General features: G+C 47.9%; 1 protein-coding gene across 1 annotated transcript in view; it reads right to left on the reverse strand.

Annotated features, from left to right (window-relative positions):
• Col6a3 (collagen type VI alpha 3 chain) overlaps window positions 1-26,710 on the reverse strand; it is an 80,760-nt gene extending 54,050 nt beyond the window's left edge. Inside the window, exons 1-3 of the mRNA XM_042678813.1 lie at window positions 26,661-26,710; window positions 10,150-10,270; window positions 1,643-2,245 (exon numbers count right to left, since the gene is read on the reverse strand). Of these exons, the coding sequence (XP_042534747.1) occupies window positions 1,643-2,245; window positions 10,150-10,240 (694 nt within the window). The 5' untranslated portion in view covers window positions 10,241-10,270; window positions 26,661-26,710. The remainder of the gene's footprint in view (window positions 1-1,642; window positions 2,246-10,149; window positions 10,271-26,660) is intronic.
• Between the last annotated feature and the right edge of the window lie 381 nt (window positions 26,711-27,091).

A 27,091-nucleotide genomic window follows, 5' to 3' on the forward strand; every position in this document is an offset into this window, starting at 1 on the left:
CCGATGCAATACACCCAACTTTGACTTTTCTCCCAGCTTCCCTGTGGGACTTTAGTGGGTCAGGTGTGTGTCCCCATCAAGCGAAGAAAGGCTAGAAGCCCAGGGGAGTTAAACTCAACCTCGGTAGACTGACCTTTGTGAACTCAACGTGACCAAGAGACTTCTCCAGAAAGTAATTCTCACATACACTGTCCTAATTCTCACATACATGGTTCTGGTATCCAATATGAGCAGAGATGATGTGGTCCTTCACTATCTACCTGCTGCAACTTGACTGTCATCACAAAAAAAGCCCTCTTTGAAAATCATTTAGAGGAAGTTTGTGCTAATTCTGCTTCAATTCTCCACAACACTTAGTAAGGCAATGAGTCCCTTTACATGCATGCAGTAACTATACTGCCAAACAAAGGACTATTTGGTAGAGGCCAGTTCCATTTGTGATCCAATAAGGTTTTTAATGAACGCTTTAAAATCTTCCACTCTCAGTTTTATGTAATGGCATGTCCACTGCAAAATGCTTCTTTTTAAATTACTACCAATCCTTTTTCAAGGGGGGCCAGCCTGGAATCCCTGGGATAGGATGAGCCATGAATACTATCGTTACCACAGCCACTAGTACCACACCACTAGTACCACAGCCATTGTATAGACACAGGCCCTTTACTTGCAAAGGTAGAAAATGAGTGTTACTCCATACCAGAAAATTCAAACCACTGGTTGCACCAACTACCGGTCTTCCATAAATCTCATTCATTTGCCAGTTTTCACTGGGCAGAAACTCTGCTGGGACACTGGAAAGATAATGAGGATCGAGGTCTTTGAGGACTGAGGGGGGCCCGGATGGTGCCCACCACGGTGGCCCTCCTGGACTGACTGGCATGTAGTTGGTCTAACCAAGGTCAGAACACTGATACATTCTGAAGAGGGCCCAACATCTCAGCTCGTCAGATGAGCTGTGAACTATGATGTCCACACATCTCCCATGTGTGTCAAATGGCCATTATCACTATGACTTGATTGGCTGTATGTTTCTTAATGACTCTAGTTGACTGCACGGTGAACGCACTTCCCTTGGGATGCATACTGCCATCTTACCACTCAGAAGAATTACTTCTGAACATGATAAGCAGAGGAATGGAATATTTTGTAAACATGTAACCCAATGAGTGCGCCGCTGTCCCTTGCCTTCAGAAGAGTCTCTCTCCCATTGTCACAGCTACAGAGGACGCATTGTAACCTTCTTCCGTCTTGGGGGAGACACTCTCTATGAACACACCAGCAATACCGTCATCCTGGCCTAGCTTATTTGGAATGGCAATGAGCCCCTGAAGACCACTTTTTGAAGGGCTGGATTACAACTACACAGCACAATCACTCCAAACAAGACATCTGCTGTGTTACCCTGGAAGGCACACTTTCCCTGTGCCTCATGACCTAGCAGAGCTCTCCACTCACTCATTGATCTTTAGCTCTTCCAAGCACCTTGTCGATCACATCCATCCCGTCCAGAAGCCAGCTCGTCCCGGAAGGACTGGACTGTGGGTACTTACAGTTTCTCTCCGGTGCCCCCCTCACTTCTATGAAAAACACCATGCATGGCAACACCCCCCACCCACAGGGGTGGCGAGAAGGACATACGTACCTTGAGTGACAATCGTTGGCGGTTGCAAGACAATGTGCCTTTGGGCCACGCCAACAATGTAGGGCAGTAATTGCTCCTGGAGGTCCCCAAAGCTACGGAATTCCGGGACAGTAAACACCAGGTTGTCATCGGTAGCTATGTGTTGAAGCTCTGCCCTGGAGGCGGCCTGGGCTCCGAGGCAGAATGAGAACACGCTAGCCTGCTTCAGAGCTATCACGGCATCCCGAATCTCATCGCTAGACGGCCCGGCACTGATGAGCACCAGCACCTGCGGCACCCCTTCCTCCACGCGGCTGCCCCCTGCCGGCGTGAAGTGGTTCTCCACCACAAAGTCAAGGGCCAGGCCAATATTGGCCAGCTCCCCCCCAGCAAACTCCAAGGCCTTCACTGCTTCCAGAGCCTGAGCCTTGGAAGAGAAGCTGCCCAAGGAGAACATGGTCCTGGGCTCATCACTATACTGCACCACCCCCACTCGCATCTGCTGGGTTCCAAGGGGGAGCCTCTCAAGGAGATTTACAAGGAAGTTGCGAATGACAGCGAAATGGACACCTCCGGTGTTGTTTGATCCGTCAATAAGGAAAATAATGTCAGCAGAGTCTTGTGCTTTAAAAGAAAGAAACGCAAAACATGTGAAAGCGTTAGAACAAGTGACCACATGCATCGTTCGGTGTTCTGACATGTTTCTTTGGAAACAACAAGAAACACGAAGTAGGGACAAATGAAACACATGGGGATTAAGGAACGTGAAACTCTTGTTGAGTTCTGCATTCTGAATGGATAAGAGGCAACTTCTTACATCGCAGTGTGGACACGGATGTTTTACATCCAGATCCCATTGGCACCATCTTTATAGTTGAATTTCAAAACACATTCCCTTTTCCAAGGGAGAAATCTTGGGTACATAGTCTAGAAGGTTCTACTCAGTTTGGAGAGAAGTGTAGCTGCATGGGTTTATATATTACCAGCCACACTGCCAGAGAAAACAAACGAATAGATGAACAGAAATCTAATTTTGGGGTCATTTCTGCTGCCTCCTTGAGCAACAATGAGGATTCTGTATACAAGTCACAGCTTGGAGAACAGGGTGCCAGGTTCGGAGCTCAGCAACCCATATTCCCAGGCAAGGACTTCATTCCTCCTACAACCACTGTTTCATCAAATCGAAAAAAGGACTTGAGCACATGCAACTTTGTGGACTCAACCTACACGTCACGTTTTTATCTTTACAAAAATACTGCGATGGATTCTGGGTTTGATATTTTCTTCCTCACATGCCGTTGGGCTCTGTGAAACTCGAATGCAAGCCTGGAACCAGAAAAGATGTTTCATTCATTTCTTTTTGCCATTGCCTCTGTATCTAATCATGTAATGCAGAACGATGTTAAACAGAGTGATGTGAAACCAGCCATGACATAATTATCCAACCTTATTTTTATGACATTCTAAGTGGGTCATCTGGTAGACCTGAGAGAATGTGATCATCCCTGAGTACGAATGAGCTCTGGAGTCAGGCAAAGGATGTAAAACCGTCTGAGAGAGACCTCGTTCACATGCCTGCCGCATTCTGTTGCTGAGAATGGGGTTACGCAGGTGCGTTGGGAGAAAAAATTAGTAATTAGTAAGTCTACTGATCATTTCAAAGGCACAATTAGAATTGTTTAAATCCAGACTGATTTAAACTAGGAGAATTATGCTTTATGAATTTTTATGTAAGCATATATATTCATATTCTTAGGTTTAGAAAAATTATATTTGGGGCATAATGGTAATATTGTGAGACCATTCATTCTGTTCTTTTTAATGATGGTAAATGTTTTATATTTAAAATTAAATTTTGAGAATGATGAAACTGATCAATATTCATTGCATTCTTAATCTGCTTTGTTAAATGGCAACTCCTCTGTACAACTACTTAAAGATAATATAAAAGGGGAAAATTAGACAAATTAAATTTGACTTGTGCCAGAAAATTGTGTTTACTCTCACTGTAAAAAAGCATACAAATCCTGCCTCATAAGATGGGCAGTTTTTCTCTAAAGCAATGCAAACTTGTCTGTACACAAGCTCAGGCAGGAAGTACCAGCCTTTGGAAGATTCTTTTTCCCCTAAACACAGGGGAAATCCCTGATGATATCTCTGCAGATTAATTCTAGGCACAGGGTAAGAAAGTTGCTTAGGAAGATTTCTATCACAGTCCTTCTTGTTAGATGTAACAAGAAGGATAATTGTTTTGCTACAGGAATTTACTGATTTGGGTTGAGTTGTTTTTTGTTTGTTTGTTTTTTCATTTTCACACAGAGTAACCAATAAGCCTGTGCTCTTGCTTTGAACTCCAAAATATATGTCACTCTTCAGCCAAAATGTAAGATTCCAGAAGGTTCTAGGAAGCTGAAGGGCCATTGAGTTTGAGGTACAACAGCAGGTACTTCACCTCATATCATGAGGCAGAGTATGGGTAAATCATACCACAAAAAGCTCCTCAGCATTTCCAGCTCTGAGCCACTGACCCCCAAGGGACAAGAGTGACCCCCAAGGACAGGAAAGGGTCCCCCTCCTGCTTAACACACGGAGACATTTAAAACAAGAGCTTACATGATCCATAGCATCAATAAAAATGACGTGTGCATCGTTATGAGACACGATTCCTTCTGTTTATTACTCCCTTTCTTGTTAGTTGCGATCTATCGTATGCAAATAAGACAAGCCAACCCCAAGGGAAATCTGTGAGCACTTCCCCAAGAAGCTGAACATCTTTTGCAACTGTAGGTCATAAAAATGTTGGATAATTTGTCATCACTGCATTAAACAACAACAACAGCATGGTCTTCGTACACACACAATAATGGCACACATAGAGCATGCTTTGCTATCCAGGAGAGCCGAAGCCTGGCGTAGGCCCGGGGGCCCTGAGTTCTTATCTGCAGCAAGATATGCCAACGCCCAACACTAACTCCAAGATAAACTGTATCTCTCTCCAACTGTCACACTTTGAAGATGCCTGGTTAACTGCTTCTGTAGCTCACTCAGCAAATCCTCTGCAGCATCTACTATGGCAATGCTTCCAAGGGAAAAAAAATCATGTCTACTTAGGCTGTACCAGAAGCCCTGCTTCCCTGAGCATCTGGTGTGCACACAAGACCTTCCTCACTCATTGGATGTTCCCCTATGTTACAAAAGAAGAAAAAAAAAAGTCACATCCTCATCTCCTACGCAAAGCACAGCACTGTGTGTTTCCTTTTTTTCTCAAATCTTAATACTTTGTTGAAAAAACATTTATACTGAAATCCTTTCATAGAGGTCTTGAGTCTCCTAATGCCCTCTTAGAAAGGGCAGCAAGGGAGTGTGTAAAACACAACAGTCAAAGGCTAATTGAACAGGGTTCATTTAGAACAGTGGCAGTCCTTCACAGCGTATGCGTGAAATGTTCTCATCTGATGGTTGAGAACACGCGCTGGGGAAATATCCCTGGTAGAAATGAGGAGGGAGAGAAGAAAGGGTTCTGACAGCCAGGTCTGCCTAGGCCTCCTGAGAGCTTTCTGCCAAAGCTCTGGACAGCCATGAGCTGTTTTGCTGTTGTCCGTTCCGTTTTGCCTTATGTTATTTTTTCTGTGAGACATGCAGTAGGATCTGATACCAGAAGAATTGGAGAGTGCAGTTAATGAGGAAAGATGACACAGAAGATGAATATTCCACCTGGTGCTGTGAGCGGCTGAACATTAGAAGACAGAGATGCGTTCTTGGCATAAAAACAAAGGTTTTTATCATCTGTGTGGAAATAGGGTGTGTGGAAGACTCGCTTAGCATTCCCTGGGTTCACTTACAAAGCAGCTCCAGAAGGAAAAACTCCTCTAGTCCTGTTCATGAGTTCCCCAATGCATCCATTTGCTGAATGCTCCTTTCGCTACTGATTCCTTCACTTGTTATTTTTTACCCTCTTTCTTTGCTGTTAGCCTTGTAGTCTGAAAAAATGATGGTCTGGGAGGTATTGAGACTGAGACTACCATGGTCCATAGTGAAGACCATTCTAGATGTCCTCCTGTGGTTCCATGCTTTGTGGGGGTGACCCTGGGACCCCTGTGTTGTTTTCTAGCAGGACAGCACAATGCCAGAGGAGGGGCTGTCACATGGAAGAGGCCCCTCCATCACGCTGGCCCTTCCCGGTGTTCATGCTGTCCCTCCTCTTACCACGGAGCGGCTGTCTGCTGAGGAGGGCGGTGGCTCCCCCACTCCACCAAAGCTCAGATCCCGGGGGTCCCTCAGGGAAGCCTTGGCTTGGCCCCAAACCCCCGCTAAGCTTTGCCTGACTATAACAGCTGGTTCCCTTCTGCCTGAGCATGGGATCCGTCACCCCTCTCCCCCACCCCTGCTTGCTGAACGTCTGCTATAAACAACTGTCTAGTGCTGTGTGCAGTACAGCAGCCCGTTGTGATCACAGTCCAGAAAGCTCTGCCTTTCCTTGGGTCACCCCGCGCGACCCTTTCAGAGTTTAAGATTCATGCACCAGAGCCTCAGCGCACTCTTCTTCCCACTCGGCCCACCAGCTGGAGTCACAAGAGGCTGGCTTTCTGTCCAGCACCGTGCCTGCGGCCCGGTGTCCCCTCCACCCCCATCCCTGAACCCCTCTCGGTGGTCCCCACCTCCTAAGCCTGGCTCAGAATCTTCCTCCTTCTTATCGCTTCCTCTGTGCCACCCTGACCCGTCCACTCACGCTTCCCTCACTGAAGAGCTGGGCGCCAATTCATGGTGCCACGCACACTAAAGTGTTCCCCAGCCTCCCACGTGACTGCTGTGACTCCAAGCCCCATCTACACCCACGCTGAAGGAGCTGTGGTCATCCTGAGGGGATTGTTGTCCGTGGGCCCCAGCCTCTTGGCCTTTAAGCCCCAGCGGCAATCGGACCATTGTGTGCACATGCAGACACGTGGGAACCCCTCCAGTCCCCGTGGGACCCGCAGTCACGGCTCCACACAGACGGTGTGCTGCCTGGTGGCCCCCCTCCTCTCGGCCTCTTGTCTCTGGCTCTTGGAGCTCTGAGCCCCGCCCACCCCAGTCCCTGCTGGCTGCCCCGCCCAGTGAGGACGCCATACTAGGGTCCCCAGCTTCCACTCTGCACTTTCTTCTCCAGAAGGAATTCTTTCCTCTCTGTCATTCTGTGTGAGCTCCAAACCTGGAGTCCTTTGAGTCTGAGAGTACCGGAGATGCCTGAGGAGGGGTCCATGCCAAGGGAGAGAACCGCCGGCAGTCTCTGAAGACAACCGGCCGTCAAGGCCAGTCAGCTGTCCTTCCTGAGCCTTGAGTGGCCCTGTCACATCCCAGGCGCCAGGCCAAATGCCAAACGGCTCCAACCCCTCCGGCCTCACATGCCATCTGCTTTCCTGAGATGACCTACCTCCACTTAGTCCCTCTCAACTCTCCTCCCACCCTACAGAGTCTTAGGGACACAGTCCCCTTTCTCTTCCCTTCCCTCATCTTGGAACACAGGTCTGTTTCCCCTTCTTCTTCCTTAGCTCTCTCCCATTCAACCTGGACCCCCCACCTCTCCACTGTCAAATGAATGCCCAGCCTCGTGCTCTAACGCAGAAGTGAGCCTCCGCCTCCCTGGCTGATGAGGGCATGGCCCTGGGCACTCAGCAACACTGCTTTGGTCCAGCACAGTTCTGTCTTGGTTATCAAGTCCCTTCCTACCAGTCTGTTAGGCCCTGGGCACTGGAGGGAGCTTGGCTGGTTAAATACGTTGTCTGCCTACATTAATGTAGGGTCCGTGCTCCCGATAATTCTAGGGCAGCCCTGATAAGGGCTGGTGGGATTCAAAGAGTCTCTGGGGACGAAACCCAGACCAGAGCCGAAGCCCCAGGCATCTGGCTCATTCCTCCCCGGCCTGCGTCTCACCCTCTAGCCATTTGGGCTCCGTTTCTTCAAACAGACGTGGACTGAACCACAGCTAGGGCTCCAGCCACTCTTGATTTTCTCAGTTCTCTGAAACAGGTTCCATGGAGCAGAAGGGAAGCACTCTGCTTTTCACGAGACACACACGTGGCCGTGGCTTTCCCCTGGGCTCTCACACTCCCTGTCCTAGACTGTTCTGGAAGGGCGCAGGCCCTCTGCAGCAAGGGCAGGTGAGAGAGCTCCCCTTGCAAGTGAGGTGTGAATGCTAGTGCTTCTCTCATGATACTGTAAAAATGGTGCTCACTGAATTCAAAAATGCTCACTGGGCCCAGGTGAGGCCGGTATCTGAGGAGGAGAGTGATCGTCAAACCTTTGTTTTTAATTCTGAGAACATTCATCTCCTGCCTGAGCGCCCCGCTGCCAACTCTGAGGCCAGCCCTTGGCCAAGCTCATCTGGACAGAACAGCAGCAGGAGGCAGCCTGGCGAAGCAGCTGTTACCTGTGATGTCTTTAAGGGTTTCCGTGTCCCCAGCCCTTCCCGGCCTCACGGAAGAGCGCACACAGGACACTAAGCTTCCTACTATGTCCTGAAGTGAGGTCAGGTTCTCTAGGTTGAACACATGCATATTGACCGGCTCGCTCGCTATTTCTCTTAACGTTCCTTCATCTGCGTCCTCAACTCCAATTGCAAACACGTTAACGTCAGCAGACTGAAGCTGTGCTGAGGACAGAGCCAGGCCGTCCTCCGAGCGTCCGTCAGTTAACACAACGAGAACCTGAGGGATTCCGTCCCCGGCCCGGCTTCCAGCAGCCTCAGTGAGGTGGGTTTGAATTACGTATTCTACTCCTTTTCCAGTCTGATTGCTTCCCCCAGTGTAAGACAGGTTGGAAATATGGGACAGGACTTCTTGTGTGGAATCATACGTATTTAACAGGAACTCAGTGTGTGGGTTTCCGTTGAACTGGACCAGGGCAAAATGGAAATCAGTTTCTCCCACAGCTAAAGATTCTATAACATCATAGAGAAACTCTCGAACAAGTTGGAAACGTTCCTTTCCAATGCTCCCAGAGGAATCCACTAGAAATATTATATCGGCAGCGGCACCATTTTTGACATCTTTAAAAGAAGACATTGGTTTAGATTTTTCTACTGTGCAAATAGAATGACTTCCTATCAGTGCAAAAGCTTCCTAGGCAAGTTCCGTTGCCACTACTGTAACTACATCATTCACACCTCACTTGCAGTCTAGCGAGGAGGCAGACTTACCTGAAGAGCAGGCTCGGCACGTGGACTCAACAGCTCTGGTACCCAGACCCAGCCCGTGTTCCATGCTGAGTGACCACTCTCGGGGGCCAGCAGCATGCTCCAGAGCGGGAGAGCATCGCCTGGGTGCCTCAGAACTCAAGCGCATTCTCTAGGGCCGCTGGTCCCCTACACCTACCTGAGCAGACCATAGGAATCTTATCACAAGAAAACAGGTATTGTCTTATAGACTCATTCTCCACTTTGGGGGGTGGAAACTACTAGTGTTTTATGTGACTGGGCACCCAATGTTTTAGGTCATTTGTAAGAACATAAACGGGATGAATGGAGCTCCTTTAAGTGAGGAAGGCCCACGTCAATGTATAGAAAACTCTCCGTGATCTCGGATTTCTGAGCATGAACCATGGATCTGGAGCTAGTTGGTGCATATTGATCATGGCTGGCCGATAGATGTGGTAGCTACTGAACCGTATGGGACTCATCCGTGAACGAGTCCGGGCCTCTCTCCCCATGTTTCAGGCTTCAGTGCTACAGAAAGGGCCGCTCGGCGGCCGTGACAGGCTGGCACCTGGACTCGACTTACCTCAGACTGACAAGGACCCACCCAATGTTCCTCTTCCACTGGGGGCTGCTAATGTCCCCTCTAGAGCAACCTGGCTTGGGGCAGAGGTAGGAGCTGCACAGACCCAGCCATCCAGGGAGGATCAGTAGAGACTCAAGTCAGGGGTGGGGACTGCAGAGACCCAGCTGTCCAGGGAGGATCGGTGGAGACCCTAGTCAGGGGTGGGGGCTGCAGAGTCCCAGCTATCCAGGAAAAGCATGGTGGGGGGGACCCAGCATCGCCACCCCCAACCTGAAGTGCATGAAACTGTCCTGAAACTCTGAAAGCCAATTTTTAAGAGGCATATTGGAATCTATTTTTGAAATTAGATTAAGGAACCAGATTTTTTTTTCAAACATTCAATGATTCTGGATGAAACATGTCTTTCTGTGTCCAGAAAAGGTGATTTTTTATCCAGAGAAAAACATTTCTACTCCCAGGCATTGACTCCTGTCTATTTTATGTGTTCAGAGAGTAAAGGAGAGGTTCTCCAGATGGGAAACCTGCTTGTACGGAAACTTTCAGCTCACACCTATTGTAAAAACAAGTCCCTTTCAAGATACCTCCAAGATATCAAACTCAAGTCTCAGCTGGAAAAGGAGCACATGGAAAAACCTGTGGAGTTAGTGATTCACCTATACTAGGCAGCTGAGCTGTCCCTCAACATATCTGGGCTCTCTATAAGCTCATCATGTCTGAGATGTAGAAACCAACACTATTCGTCTATACAAAATTCAGGACACTTCCGGGCCTTACCTGCATGCTGCTGTTGGGCATAAGTCATGGAAAAGCCTGAGAAAAGGAGGCAAAAGATGGCCACTAAGGGCAAATGTCGATGTTTCCTCATTTTGAAATTGTCTGAGCACCAAGTTTGAACCTAAAAAAGAAAACAGAGTGGGAGGAAATAATCAGGCTTTCTTTTTGCTTTATTTACTCTTTTTTCCCCCCTTTTTGTCAGTTGTGGGGCCTGAACTGTGGGCCTGGACGCTGTCCCTCAGCTCTTCAGCTCAAGGCTAGTGCTCTACCACTTGAGGTATAGCGCCACTTCCAGCTTTTTCTGGTTATGTGGTACTAAGGAATCAAACCCAGGGCCTCATGCATGCGAGGCAAGCACTCTACCACTGAGCCATCTTCCCAGCCCTCTTTTTGTACCCTTATGCTGAAAAATTCCCCCAAATCCAATGGCTTCCATGCCTCTTTTAGACCTCCAAGGGAACCGTGTCTCTGATCATTTATTCTAAACCAGCTGCACACAGGCTGATGAAGTAAGTAGGGCAGTTGGCAGATGAATATGCAGGGAAAAGTAGATGTACAGTGTGTGCTGTGTGAGGATGCTCCTACAACACAAGCCTCACTTAAGCAATGCCACCCTCTTGGTCTGTAGGTATCATGCCTAATGATGTACTGCTCAGCACATAGCTCACTAGTGACACATGACTAGAAACGAGAGCATAGCCAAACACACACACAGAGCGAGAGAGATAATAGAAGGAAAGAAGGAAGAAAGGAAGGTAAAGAGGAAAAGAGGAAGAATGAGGAGAGAAGTGAGGGAGAGAGATCAAAGTAAATGAGGAGAACGCATCTCTATCTGAGGGGACCACAGACTCCTGAAGGTCACAGAAGACAGGTAGCCTTGTGCCCACTTCCTGTCAACAGTACAGGGTTTTGACCTTGCTAGATTCATGATCTGCCACTTGGGTGCTGCTCCCAGTCCTTTTGGCTTTCATGCCCAGGTTGCCCTAGATAACAGTCCTCCTACATCCTTGGATAACAAGCTCATACCACCAGGCCCAGCTTTCATTGGTTGAGATGAGGTCTTGCAAACCTTTAGCCTGGACTTCCCTTGACCTCCTCATCTTCCTGATCCCAACCTAGGTAGCTGAGATTGCAGGTATGAATCACCACACCAGACACAGTTACATTTTCCCATGGAAAATGTAGTAGTTTCACCATAGTTTGAAAGCATTTCTTTCTTTAACTCAAATAGCAATGAACCAAGACTATTTCTCTCATAAGAACTAGTTAGAATTAAACATATAAGTGAAAAAAACTAATCTAATGACTGTGTTTCTTTGACCACAGCAATCAACTCTTATGTTCCTCCCACACTGAAAGCAGCAGCAATTGGGAAATAGTATATTCGCATGCAAATGGCAGAATGAAAGGCCTCCGATTAAAGATGAGTGTGTGACAGCCAATTTCCTTGTATGAATACTGTTTACATGAATTTAAGAGGAAAACGTGGGCTTAAGGACAAAACAGATTTTGCCCAGGTTGCAGCATATGCAAAGCCAAACACAGCAGGGGGATTCTATTTCAGTTCTAGACTTTTTTCCCTCTATTGCTAGTCAGCTCTCTCCATGATATGTGCCAACCTGCAATCTCACAGTGAACAGCCCAGGGAGGTGCAATTAGCATAGTCACAAAGCCAGACCTATGGGATAACCGCTTCCTGCACACCTCCCACACCATGCACCAGCTGAGGACCACAAGCTTGACTTGGGGGTAGCTAAGTTCAAGTTCACATAGGTTCAGTAGTCCATGTCATCAGACCCTTCCCGGCCCACAACACCTTCTTGTCCTATCTCAGGGCTCAGTTTCCTTATATTTCTCTCTCCAACCCAATGGGATCATCTCAGAGGTAGGGTCTTCCTTAGATCTCGCCAAAAAACTATGTAGGTCTTTCTGTCTAGGTTGAAGACTCCTGGCCAGGGGTCTTCCCCTCTTCTTCCTCCCCTTGGCTCTAGTTTCCCCAAACTCTGTCATTAGCTGGAGCCAGGTCTGCAGTAGGATCTGGTGCTCAGACTTGCCCTATCATTGGTTTGGTGCTTTGCTGTACTATGGTAGAATTTTTAATAACTTTTGGATGAAGGCCCCCTGATTTCCATTTTGCTCTTGACACCCTAATTATGTATCTAATCCCACCTGCAGGTAGATGCAACAGTGCCCTTTCCTGCTGGAGTGGTCAGAGGTGCTCTGGCCAGGGGTTCTCTGGTTAGGAGTTTTGGTAACAGGACCGTAAAAGAAGACAACTGGAAATACCAATGGGCTAGAATGGTAAAAAGTACTTTCTTGGTGTTGTGTTATCAAAGTCATCAGCATCAACTATATGCCAGTTTTTCATAATTTCTCTCCTTATATTCATGGGATCTCCTTAGACAGATGTTGATCCTTGTGCTCATGGTACAGAAATTGGGGTTCGTAATGTAAATGACCCAAGACACACAAAACAAAAGGCACCTTAACATTCAAATGGAAAACCTGTCTTCCTCCATTTATGGAATTTGATCTTGTTGATCCACTTCAACAATCTCAATATGGGCTTTTTAAGTATTCATACAAGGATCCACCAATGTTGGGAAAGACAAGGTGCTTGGAGCTGGATACACCTGGGTCCTGGGCCCACCTCACTCTCCTTTGAGAAGGTCATTAAAACACTCCTTCTTGCACAATGAGAAAGATAAGAAGAGCTCTCCTGCCAGTCTCCTGTGAGGGGTGCACAGCAAGTCTTGTCAAATGCCAGTGGCAGCACAGATGGGACAGACATCTCACCACCATTGTCTTTCAAGGAAAGTTTTATCAACATTTCCCAAAGCATATTCCATGGAATGAGCATTCCCTGGAGTGTTCTAGGAGAGACAGGAGGGGGTCTCCATAAGCAATAGAGTTTGGGGACACTGAACATCAAGCCTATACGTAGAATAATTGCAATATACATTAACATATAGCAGCTCTGGACAATGTTACACTTTAGTTAAGCCAGAATTTACCAAACATAAATACTATAACATCTTTTCTCCATAGAAGCTATTTGTATCTTCAGAGACAAGCCATACACATTGTAAGGTCCATGGTCTGTTTTACTTAGGTCTTGCCTCTCTGAAGCACCAGCTAAAAACCCTGGGCTCAACTAGCCCCAAATGCTTCTAAATTAGTTTTACATCCTTTGTCTCAAAACGGGGTTGACTCTCCCTGAGGGAGATGAGGAGAAATAAGGACATTGGGCATAGGAAGTAATTTGCACAACAACCTACTTCTGTGACGTTGGAAATAGTGGCAAAACTCCATAAGACCTGGAAGATGTATGGACAAATACATCCCAACTAGCCGGTCAACTCAGAAAAAGCATACAGCATATAGCTTATCAAGACTGAACTAAGAAAAGTAAAAGTCTGGACCAATTATAACTGTGGAATTTAACAAATAAAGCCCATGAACAGGTGGCTTTACTAGAGGATTCTACCAAAGAATTTATATCAATCATTCCTAAACCCCTCCCATAAAAACAATGAATATGAGGGAACACTTCTAAGTGCCTTCTATGAGGCCCAAATTATCCAGAAACCAAAATGGGAAAAAGTAAAAAAAAAAAAAAAGACATTGTAAGAAAAGAAAATCATAGCCCAATATCTCTGATAAATATTGATGAAAAAAATCTCAACCAAATTTTAAAATATCAAAAGGATTTTATACCACTACCAAGTAGGATTACTCCTGGAATTCAAGGATGGTTCAACACATAAAAATCAATCAAGATGAGATACTGCATTAACAGAATAAAGGGGGGATTAAATTATGTTGTGAAAACCAGACATCTACATGAAAGAATGAAGTTGGACCCTTACCTCACACCATACAAACTAAATGATTAAAGGCGCAGCTGTAAGACCTGAGACTATGAAACTGGTAAAGGGATACATAGGAAAACTTTCACAGAATTGGATTTGGCAATGATTTCTTGGTTACAACACCAAGGGCAAAGTAGAGAAAAGAATAGACAAATGGGACTACCACAAACTTACAGACTTCTAATGAAAGAGAATCAACAAACCAATCAACAGACTTGCAGAATGGCAGACAATATTTGTAGACCATATCTGATAAGGAGTTAATATCCAGAATATATGAAGAACCCAACTCATAACAACCACCACCAAAATAATAGTCTCTATGTAAGTAGAAAGTGAAGTCTGTTGAAGTCTGTTGAAAAGTCTGGGGTAAAGGTTGAAAAGGAGGATAAGGAAAAATGACAAAGAAGGATGCATTTGATTGGGAAATTTTTCAGTGTGGTACTGGAAATTTAAACTCTGGGCTACATGTTTACTAGGAGGCTAATACTCTACCACTTTATCCATGCTTCTAAGCTCAGGGGCTGTGTGTGTGTGTGTGTGTGTGTGTGTGTGTGTGTGTGTGTGTGTGTGTGTGTGTGTGTGTGTGTGTGTGATGTGTGTGTGTGTGTATGTGTTTTGTCAGTCATGGGGCTTGAGATTGGGGAATGGGAACTGCCTCTCAGCTCTTCAGCTCAAAGCAAGCACTCTACCACTTGAGCCACAGTGCCACTTCTGGTTTTCTGGTGGTTAATTGGAGATAAGAGTCTCACAGATGTTCCTTCCCAGGCTGGCTTTGAACTGTGATCCTCAGATCTCAGCCTCTTGAGTAGCTAGGATTACAGGGATGAGCCACCAACGCCTGGTTTCTAAGCTCAGTTTTATTGGTAGTTATTTTGAAGATGGAGTCTAGTAAACTTTTTCACCTATATGTACATTAAATATCAATCCTCCAGATCTCAGCCTCCTAACTAGCTAAGATTACAGGTGTGAGCCACTGGCAACATATACACACATACATACATACATACATACATACATATATGCACATTGTGTATGCATATGTATGTGTGTATTTGTATGTATATATGTATTTGCATATATATGTATATATATGAATTTTATTCAGCCATCAAAAAAATGAAATTATATCATTTGCAGAGAAATGACAGGGTCTAGAAAACATCTGCTTGAGTGAAGTAAGACATGTCAGAAGGACAGAGAGTTGGCATTTTTTCTCATAGGTGGATGTTAGAACTAAAATATAAACATGTATATAAACACAAGAAACATGAATATAAACACAATGAGTCATGTGCAAACATATGCACATATATTTTATCATGTGTAAAATCAAATATCAAAATATGGTATATGCAAGAATAAGGTTGATGGTGTAATCTCTGAACAATTAAAAGTCAGTTTATCAAAAGGCATATTTGGAAACAAGCATGTCTTAACTGGAGGGTGGATACTGGTAGGAAGGGGTAGATAAAGAAAGAGAGGGAAAGTGGATGAGGGGTTCATAATATTCAGGGTGTATATGTGAAGATAGACTAAGAAATCTTGATGCAAGTGCTGGGAAAGGGAGGTGGAACAGGGAAGGCTGGAGGGTGGCTCTTCTCTAGAAGCATACATGCATAGATAGGCATGTTAACTGAAACCCCTGCTATAACAGGCTGAAGATGATTTAAAAATAAACCCTTCTAAAACAAGAATGGAGGCTGGCAGAGGTGAGGAGGGAGGAGTTGTGGTTGCTCATTAACTGTTTTGCAGGATCGAAAAGTTCCCAAGTTCTTGTGCCTGTGGCACAAGTTACATATAGGCCTGTGCACACAGGAGTGGGCAGGATGCTAAGTTTTATGTTATGTGCCCCAATAAGTACATAAATAAATAAAGAGAAGCGGGGACAGGGCAGACTGCCTGCCAGAGCTGAAGAGCATAGGTGTGCTTCCCTTAAAATACAGCCAAATGACCACAGGACTGCCATAGCTGTGGGATCTTTTTTTGGAGCTGTGATAAAGTTTAAGAGCTAACAGAGGAAAGAAATGTATGCATTTATGCCCTATTATTCAAATAACTCTATGTCTATCCTTGCTTCTAAACAATATTTAGGCATATATGGCAGAAAAGAAAAGATAGTATTTAAGTGAAAAGACAAGACACGAAAAAGAAAACAAATTTGATGCTAAGGCCAAGTTCAAGTATCACTCTTTCCCTAACCAGTGTCCATTAGACCTGCTAACTAGCCCTGAAACGGACGCTCCCTCAGGCCCAACTTTCTGAATGTTGACCTTGACCTTCCTCCTGTGGTAGGCACTCCCCAGGCCGATTCTAATTCCCTGAACAGCTAATGAAGTTCAAGGAAAGGAATGATCTTGTGTACCCCGGATGGTAGAGGGAAGTCTGGCAGTCTGGTTGGTGACAAAACTTTGCCATGAATGAAACAGAGGGCTGATGTCCATACGGACCTCTTAGCAAGACGGCAGGAAGTTTGGAAGGGAAAAGCTACTTCCTGATTCTATCACAGAAGCATACAGCCAAGTGGACGCAGCACAAACCTAAAGTCTAGCCCATGGGTTTGACTGAATCCTCCTACCTGAGTTCAGGTCCAGCCAGGATGAAGATACGGTGTTGCTGCCCTTTCCTCACTCCTCCTCTTTCTTCCTGAACCCCAGGAAGGTGGCTAGACAACTGGTTGTAGGTGCAGGCCTACACCCAGTCTGCCAGACAATCGGCAGGCAGGAGAAACGTAAGATCATAAACTAAAAGATGAATTCCCAGACTCACTGTGGCTTGGGATTTCCAGAGAGAGGCACCCGTGCCGAGCCAAACCTGCCCAGGGATCTGGCCTTTGAGACAGCCAGAGCTGAGCTGAGCAGCTGACGCAGGGCAGTCTCCGCGCCCGCTTCACCTCAGAAATACACCCGCGGTGGAAAGGGAAGTTTGCGGTGCAATCTAGCCCAGAAGGCAGTCGGCCACAGAGCACAGCTCATTCTACCACAGAGTGACAGCAGTAAGAGTGTCCCAGAGCCCTCGGGATTTGGGTTTCTTCAGGAAATTCCGTCCGGGGATGAGGATAGACTTTACACCCTGAGACCATAAGAAAGCCAGCCATCCCTCTGCTCTGCCCGCCTTTGGCTTCTTCTCTTCTGGATGTGACACTGCTCTGAGCATCCACGAGAGAGATGGAGCGCTTCCCTCTCCTTGCGTTTGCTCGGTTTGCTTCCTTGGATGGCACTCTGCCACTTGACCTCTGCCTCCTGCTCTCCTCAGTGTTAGTCAAAGCTATCAACAAATTACGTTGTTTTTCTCTAATGCAGACATGTATTCAGATCAAGAACCGGGCTTGACGAAGGGAAGGGAGACCCCCTGGCAAGGAGCTGATCATGGCAACATGGCCAAAGCATAGTCCGGTCTTCTTGTCTTGCTCTGGTCCAAGCCTGTTGGACAGAGACACATGCAATACAGAAGAGCAGTCTGCAGTGCTCATTGCTGTGGGTTGGCAGTGTGCCCAGGTCCTAGTGTGCCACTCCCGGCCCAGGACAGTACCACAGGCAGTGTAGAAACCATGGCTGGCCTATCTGAGAATGACCCCACCACACTACAGCCCCAGCTCTACTCCTTCAACCTGTAGATAGCCTTCAATCCCACCCCTACCTGAAAAGCCTTCAACTATTCTGGCAATCATTGCTTCTCTTTCCTGCTCTCCATTAGATCCATTCTGAGGTTTTCTACCAAAGAGAAAAAGCGAGTGCTGTTTGATGTTTTTGGTTAATTGACTATGTACACTTTACATGACACAAAAGTGTCCCGGACAGGTGCTCTACCTCACAGTGTTTAAGATTGATCACCAGACTGTGGTTTTCAATCATTCCAGGCCAGTATTTTAATCCAGGATGGACAGGTGTCCTGGCTCTGTAACCGTTATGTGGAAAACTGCGTGTCCTCTGCCCAGGGCCCTGCCCCCTTGTGATTGCAAAGGGCAGCTATGCCTGGCTCTGCCCAAAGTTTAAGCATCAGAACTTCTACCAAAAGTGCTCATGGGAATAGTGTGGGAGAACCAATAGAGAATGTTAGCCATTTAATCCATGTAGGAGAAACATAACATCAAGTAGCCTTTGTGTTGGAGAATTAGAACACCAAATATTGCTGGTGTCACTGCAAAGAACCAGACTAGCTAATGCATGTGGGAGAAAGGAACAGCGTATGAGATAAGGGCTGTCTGCCCACTGCTGCTTGCAGGCGGAGGAAGGGGCGCCGACACCTCCACAGGGATGTGACGGAGGGTGTGGTGGGCAGGGCCTACGCAGGTTTCTTTCCCCTGGTCTCTTAACCATCCCTGTACCTCCGGCCGAGAACTCCTTTGAATCCACTAATTCTGTAGTGTGTCAGGCCATGAATGGGTTATTGATCATTCCAAATCTTTCCAAGCTTTGGTCATGACACCCATATGATGAATTCTATAATTTGCAGAATGATCTTCAATCATTCTATGGAAAATGACATTTAAGTTGCTGGAGTGTCATGCCAAAAAATGTTTGCTCCATTCATCTTTCAAAAGCAGCTCCCAGTGAAGGGCCTCCCATTGGGATACAGGACAATGAACCTTATGTCCTATGCACAGGAATTATCTGTTCAAGAATCTCTCCAGGAATTAAAGGGAGCAGAGGGAAGGACTGACCCCAGACCGGGGTGTGGCACCTGCAGCCCTGAGCAGCTGCTCAGGGGCTGGTGCTGTTTGGGACAAGATGTCATCACGGCCCCTCCCTCAGGAGCCCGCCATGGCTGCTCCGCTGCATTCCCGGGAGGAAGAGCAGCCCTCACTCCCCACACTTCTGCCTCCACTCTGCTAAGGACCCAGTCAGGCGGCCCTAGGGTGCCTGGCCCAGCTGGTGACTATTTATTAACACTTTTCTTTGCAATTAAATCTATTCCATTAGATAGTATATACTGGCAGCAAATGGTAGGAAATGACTTCCTTTAGATTAACTAGGAAAAGATGAAAGACAATGGGTTCTATGTGAAGTAGCTAGTGGAAGCAATAGACCACCAACCTAGGCCCTGAGTTCAAAACTCCAGTAACTGCCAAAAACAAAATGTCAAACACCCGTTCCACAAACAATCACCAAGTTTGCCCTCCCCCTGCTCCCACATCCCCTCCCACCAGCTCACCCCTGCTACCCACAAGGCAGAGACACAAGCAAACACAGAAGACGGGGTTCCATCTTCAAGGTGACCTCTCACACCTTCCCCCCAACAATCCAATGGCTGTCCCCCCACACCATGTTACAATGACTAAAGCCAGATGAGCTCGGGTGGCCTGTCGGGGCCACCTAGGTAAAACGATTTACACCCAGAGTCCTAACCAATCCAAGGCTACAGGGCCGAAAGTCAAATGTGGACCCCAGGAAGCCATGCAGCTGCAGGTCTGGAGGAACACACGTACACGCACACACACACACACACACACACACACACACACACACACACACACACACACACGCCCACCCCCACTCCCCCCACCTCCATCTTTGAAGGAAAAAAATAGATTTCCTTGATGGTGATGGTGAATGTCTGCCTCTGTTCTTCCAAATGTGAAAAATAAAAGCCAGACTTGGCCGCGTGCGCCCTGTGGGCTGGAGGGGGAAAGAGCCATTTGTTGGGAGTTTGTGTCCCTCGGGAGGTCAATTCAAAGAGACATGCAGGGGTGTTCATGTAGCTCTCTAATGCCTTTGTCCTTACCCCACCTGGTTGAAAAAGGAATTCAAGGTACTTTTTCCACCGAGTCACTGCCTACTTGAAATTTTAAAAAGCATTTCTTACTACCAAGTTCACTCTACATAGTCTTCAACTCGAAGTCACAATCACATCTCAGCGACTTTCCCAAGCTATTGTGCAATTCTGCGAAAATAATTTTCATGAAGCCTCCTCAAAAGCATTTCCATGTTCCGTGTCTGGAAATCTTTTTTAAGAAAAAAGACACACACATGCACACAAGGAAATAATTTTAAAACAAAGGCTTGAATGCATCCAGAGCTCTCGTTTTGCAGTCTTTTATTTGGTTTTCTCCAACACCGCTTTATAAAACCAAGCCGTCTCCTATCAGATTCTCAGGCCTCTGTTAACCTCTCACCACCCCTTTGAAACCGGGGCTGCAGAAATGAGAACACAGTAAGCAGACGTGTAGTGTGGAATCCGGGCACGTTTACAGTGCTCACACGCACTTGCCCTGTCGAACGTTGCAAGAGCCCTTTCTTGACTTCAAGAACGGAAGCGCCTGGCTCTCACTCCGTCTCTTTCTTGCCCAAGTCCCAGGGATGTCGAGAAGCCTGTGGGACCCCGGAGAAGAAGCAGGGGAACAGAATTGCACTTGCTCTTGGCAGCTTTCTCAGGGGATCCTCAAAAGCAAACGGCTTAGAATGACTCTAAGGAAACCTCCCAAAGAAACGCCTCAAACACTGCTTCTTTGTCTTTTTTTTTTCCTTAAAAAAAAAATGACCTCCTTGCATTCTGTGCCGTGAAAACATTCTAGGACAGCAAGCTCTTTGGCTGGGTTTCCTGTGATCACGCGGTTCGGGGCCTCCTTCTCACCTCCCAGCATCCTTGCTAGACATGAGTAGCTGAGGAGACCTTGGTGGACACAGGAAGCTGATGAAATTGTCGGTGAGAACTTGTCAGTCTACTCCTGTAGCTGATACGACCTTTAGCTCTACCGGGTCAGACCTAACCAGGCAATGCCACCCTACAGCTTGTGCATTATTACCAGGGTGATTCAGAGACACAGGGGTGGGGTGGAGAGGGGGATGTGGACACCTGACAAAGAGTTCTGACCACAGAGGAGAGAGTCCTCAGAGCTCAGCTCCCTTCCTTCCGTGGAGATAGCTTTAAGAAACAGATTGATTGCCCAGATATTTGGAGATATTTTTAAATACATTGTCAACACAATGTCATTATAGCCAATGAACATTGTATAAAAACTGAACTGCATGACTTGAGGGCAGACACGGGAGGGGAAATGAGGAAGAATGATGGAAGGAGGGCTACTGATCAAGAAGCATTGTACGCATAACCTGACTTACGGACATGCAGCCTCTTTGTACAACTACTTCATCTTCATCTTCATCATCATCATGAAAAAAATCTTCCTAGCATCCAAGATCAATGACCAGGAACTGGAAAGTTCTGTATCTACTATAGTTTGAGCACTGGGGACCCCCACATAAATTAGAGAGGCATTCTGCTCTGCTAAATGCTTGTTGGCTAGGGAAGGGTCTGTGCCCATTTATCCCGCCGACTGTAGACATCAGACAGAGGCAGGTCCCGTTTAACATTAAGGAAGAGCGTGAACTAGAGAATGTTTCAGAAGCAATCACACCCAGGCCCTTTCTGCTGGAGCCCAGGACACAGGCTACAGTGGACTCGGCTTGGAGCGCGCATCTTTATCCGTCTCTGCCTCTCTGAAACCACAGCATTCCCTTGCAGAATGATGGAGGCAAAATGGCTAAAGCGTTCTTCACACCATAAGGAAAGGTTACATTGCTGTTGGCTTCCTGACTCACAGTGTAGGCTTTAAAATAGAAAACTTGCAAAATTCTGCTCTCTTACAGTGTCTGCCAGTAATGACTGCTTAATGTTTCCCAGGCTCACTTTTGAATGCACAAAGTAAGGCGGCCTGCGGGGGCAGGGCAGACCTGACCCAGGTCCCCAGACAAGGCTCCATGCTCTGCTCTGCTTGGCAGGCTCCAAGCCACAGGGGCTAGCTGGCCATCCCAGCAGCGCCAGGCTCTGTATGGGTCGAGCTGAGCTGGCTGAAGCTCCCTGTGCCAGCACTAGTTGCTGAATCAACTAATGAAGGTTCCAGAAATGAAAAACCAGTTTCCTGGAATGGTTTCCCTTGAGATCTGAGTCATATCCAGCTGCTGCTCAAGTTTTAATTTTGAAACCAAACCAACCCATGATCTCTTCCTTCCCCCTGCGTTGGGTCCGGGACAATCTGGGGTGGAAGACATCAGAGGGTGCGCAGACACCGGTGCCACTGAAGCCCCCCAGCCAGCCCACCACTCACACGTTCCTCTGTGTTCTGTGTTTCTGGAGCCTCAGCCTCCGGAGAAGAGTGGGAGCGGGTGGTGCTAAACGCAGCCAGGCTCCGTCAGACCAGCACGCGGCCCTAGGGAGGAGGTTGGCAGAACTTTCATATTTGTTTCATTTTTCTTCTCTCCTTTTTCTTTCCAGATTTTTTAAACAACAGTTAATCCTCCTCTGCTAAATCAAATGCAAAGATGCTAACCCAAAATCAAACCGGTAAGTGCAGAGCGAGGTGCCAGCAGCTCACTCACACCTGTAGCTATTCAGGAGGCTGAACTCTGAGGATCAAGGTGCAAAGCCAGTCTGGGCATAGAAAATCCAAGAGACTCCTATTTCCAATTAAGTCGCAACAAAAGACAAGCAAGAGCACAAGGCCATGAGTTCAAGTACCAGTACAAGCACAATATATGTGTTGTGTCCATATACACACATATATACTTATATGTGTGTAAATACATATACACATATATATATGTACACCTATATAAGTGTATATATTGTGTATATACATATATATATAAATAGTGCCTTTTCCATATGGTATTCTAAAATATACTCCTAAATGTTTCTATCCTTTACCATGTTGACCCCAGATATCTGTTTGCTAAATTACATGAGACACATGCAGAGCACTCAGGAAACTGATTTTGCCTCAACTGCCAGCACTGGGCACTAGGGCCTTCTCCCAGGCACGCAACTGTCCAAGCTCCTGTCCTCGCCTGGCATGGGAAGGGTACAAAGACAGTATCTGCCAAAACAATAATTTTTCAGGATTTCAACTAACCAAGCAGAAAGGCGAGTTCTACATCTTTGTCATTTTTTGTCCCCTGTCCATGTGTTGGAGCGTATTATGTCATGGTAAGCTAAGTGAAAATGAGTGTACACAGGCAAACTATAGACAGGCAGCGCTGGAATTCTCCACCTGGGGGTTCTAGCAATGCTTACCACAGGTTCACAGTCACAAGTCAGAGAGCATCAGTAACACAATTTTAATTAACAAGCAATTGAAACGGGCCATTCACTCTGTGGGATTTTTTTTAACATGTTTAAACTGATTTTCCATTTGGGGGGAAACATAAAATGGCAGACACCAACTACTTTAGGAATTACTGGATCAGCTCATTTTAATTAAAAGATCCTGCTCAGATTCCACACACAAGGATGCAAGTGTGCCTCAGTCCCCAAGCCCGCAGCTGCTCATGCAAACTTCTGTAATTGGACACGGAGAACTAGCTCCTTTCCAACGGCTCATGTGCCCAGTGCTCTTTCATGGGGCGGGGGCTCAAGCACACAGAAAGCTCCCTTGAAGGCAGGGTCTTGGCTCAGTGCACTCACACATGAACGTGAGAGAAAAGCAAAACTCAATTGCCATGTGCCTCTCAGAGACTGTGCGTAAATACATACATACATCTATACATGTATATATATACATGTACATAAGTGTATATATTGTACATGTACATATATATAGTGTGGAAACAGACCCTGGGACCACCCTAAGGTTACTCAGAAGCCTTGCTGGGCATCCATCAATGACACCCCAAGAACATTAGAACCCCACCCAGAGAAACTGCACAGACCGCGTTGAGAGGACTCCTACGTTCAGAGGAACATACTGCCCTCTAGAGGAACGAAACCAAATCACATCACCAGAACCCACTCTTCCAAGATGGAGGCACCAAGCCACACCATCTTCTTCTTCCCAATAGATCATGTCTGAAAGCCGTATCCCACCTTCCTGAACAGAACCCCTGTTCTTAAAGTCAGGGCCTGTGGGTGCCACTGAGACTAAGATTCTCCTTATCATGGTTTGAACAGGACAAAGCAACATCTTATATTTTACAAGCAGGATTGTCTCTTAGAGCTCTTCTAGCGGAAACAGACTTTATCCGGAGGCTTTATCTAGTCTGAAGTAGCAGCTTAAACGTTGCCAGCTTTAAAACTGGAATCATTTTTGGAGCTCTGCTTTCCTTAGCTAGAGCTACCAGTAGGTTTTTTCCCCCTCAAATCGTCAACTATTTATGCAGTGGTGGTGTGTTTTTATTGTCTGTTTGCCAGGGCCAGAACACCATGTGAAGTTTGCTCCTGCAGCTCTGGTGGAAAAGCCTCCTGGGACACAGGGTCTCATTCAGAGAGCCACCGCCCATTATTCTTCCCCAACAGATACCAAATTCTCAGCTTTCTTCCACAGCCAAGTGACAAAAACACGTTTTCAAAGAAAAGAAAATCTGCTAAAGTTGTTTGCATGTTTGCAAGAAAGTCTCATGCCACCGAATCTGGGACTGGCTGGTGAGTTTTCCATCCTAAACGGAATTTCACATAAAAGATGCAGACCGCCGGTAAGCGACCCTTAATCCGGGCCACCTAAACTCTGAGACGCAAGCAGAGCTCCGGCAGACAGTGCCGGCTCCCCGCCTCTCAGCAAGGACGCCGCGGGGAGGGGGGGAAGGGGGGAATACGCTGGCCTTCAGCACCCCAAACTGAGACCAGGGTTCAAGGCTTCACTGGAAACGTACATCAATTAATTTCCTCCCGATTTACCATCACTTCCGGTGAGTGACATGTGTGAAAGAAAGGGAAGTGTGGTCATGAAGACAGGTCTCATTCAGAAAGATGTCCGCTTCCTCCCAGAGACATCACGAAGCCCCCGGGCTCGGGCAGTTGGCCTCTAGCCCCTCACCTGATGACCGACCATGGTGGGGTGGGATGCACACCTCTTGGCCAACGGTTGACACTCCCAGAAGGTGCTCCAGCCACGCCCTCCGGTTCCCAGACAGGAAAAACCCAAGGGAGGCACCCAGTCCCACCCAGGCTGCTCATCATCCCACTGCCTGGCCTCAGGTCTGCCCGCTGGTGGCTTCTCCCAGCCGTGAGCAAGGGGAAAAACCCAGTAAACGACTCTGGGTGTGAAAGGACCTTGCCACAGCACAGGTGTCCAGAGACAGAACTGCGGTTCCTGCACCCCACGCGTCTGCCAGAGCAATGCCCCACCCAAAACCTGCATCCTCGGCACCCGGTCACACCCCAGTGGAGCAAACCTTGGCGCTACCCCCCGGGTCCCCGAGAGGGCCTGGCTGCGGGCGGCTCACCCCGGTTCTCAGTGCCAGAGCGATGCCACCCTCCCTTCAGGGACATCGCCGCTTCCTCTGTTACTTGCTACGGGGCCTCAACCACTTTTCCTACTGCCTTTCGCAGCGCGGGACAGGGGAAGGCTCTCTAGAGAGTCAGGTCAGGGAGCCCTCTCCAACGCTCGGCGGGGGCGTCTCCGTGCGTGGCTCATCGCCCCCCTGACCATGGCCCTACCAAGTCATTTGGAGCCTTTGATGTCTCATCTTTAAAGCCCAGGAACAGCTCGTCGGTGGCCGCCGGCCAAGAATCTCTTCCATTATCTTCACCCCGGTGAAGAAGTCGGAAGTCCTGGGAACAGCTCCATAGCCAGCCAGCTGCGCTCCCGCGTCATTTGGGTGAGGAACATCGCGATTTTGACTGTGACACGACTCCTGCTCAACTTTTTGCCATAGTAAGAACGGACCTCAGGGAGATGGGGGGCTATGGTGCGCGCCAGGGCACACGGGACCCTGGGAGAGCCCGCCCTGCTCCTCGGGCGGGAGGGAGGCTGCCGCACGGTCACCATCCCTGTCCTCCCAAAGCAGCCTCGAAGTTTGCCCTGGGCTCTCTGGGTTTGTCTGAACTGCTCCCCCAGCACCAGGACCCTCCCTGCGTCTTCGTCCTGTCTCCCCCCTGCCCATCTTTCTTAGGTGGCAGGCTTGGAAGAAGTCGCTACACCAGCACACAGCTTTCCCGAGAGAGGACCTGAGCCCCACCCTGGGCCCTCGGGGCCGGGGAATCGCCCTTGGGCCTCCAGGCTTGGCCCGGAGCCCTGCACATCTGGACGGCACACAGCCCGCAGCCCCGGGGCCCTGCCTCGTCCCCTTGGCACGGTGCCCACCCCCCTTCACATTCCTTCCCCCGCTGGCCCTGCAGCTCCCCAAGAGCAAAGGCCTGTCCCCAAGGACGGTCTCCGGCGTGGCTTCAGACTCCTGAAGAGATGAAGCCCTTCTGATCAGGGCTGAGCAGATCCACACTGAACCCGAAGCCCAAGCCCCCCAACCTTGTGAAGACAGCAATAATGTACCACCCTCGCTCTTCCTTCCCATGGGTGGCCCAGGGCAGGGACCCCCGGCGCACGCTTCAAGCCTGGGGTCGCTGTCAGAAGACCCTGAAGCCCCCACCGGTCCGCTCGCCAGTCTCCCGCCAGACGCTTCTGGGAACAAAGCAGATTCCAGCCCCGTTGGGAAGAAGGCGAGAACTCCCCATAAATCACAGGCTGAGAAAACAGTGCTATCACGAGCGCGCTGAAAGCCCCTTCTGCGCTTGGGCAACGCCGCGACCTCAACCCCGGGAATGCAACCCAGTTGCTACAAAGGGGGTGAGAGAAATCAGTAGACTCCTCCAGAAACCCAAAACAGGCACTGAAAACCGAGGCGCACAGAGGTCCTAAAATGTGGTCACCTCCGGTTTCCAGAGCATTCCCTTCCCAACCACAGTGAGGGGAAGGGAAATCACACTCACCCTGAGCAGCGTGAAGATGCGTGTCCCTGGCTTCTAGAGTCAATTATGTCCACCAGAATGCATATTGCTCCCCCTCACGGTGTCCCTCTGTCTTTCCGCAGCCTTCCTCCACCAAGCACAGGGGAGCCCAGGGAGAGAGGAGGACACCTCCTCTTGCAATCTTTGCTGAAGGCTCAACAACTGAGCCGTCTTTGGTGGAGAGCTAAGCTCCAAACTGGACAGGGTCCAGGGTACAGTCCAGCTCCTCCTCCTCCTCCTCCTCCTCCTCCTGTCTCTCCTCCTTCTCCTCCTCCTCCTCCTCCCTTCCTCCAGACCCCTCCTCTCTCCTCACTGCAGGACAGACCCAAACTGTAAATGAAAACCAGACCCCGGGCTCTGCTGCCTGGCCCCTGCTATGAGCTGATGTCACTTCTCTGAATCCCATCCTCCTC

Source organism: Dipodomys spectabilis, unplaced genomic scaffold (assembly GCF_019054845.1).
Source record: "Dipodomys spectabilis isolate Male_0828 unplaced genomic scaffold, ASM1905484v1 ptg000049l, whole genome shotgun sequence".
Classification (NCBI taxonomy): Eukaryota; Metazoa; Chordata; class Mammalia; order Rodentia; family Heteromyidae; genus Dipodomys; species Dipodomys spectabilis.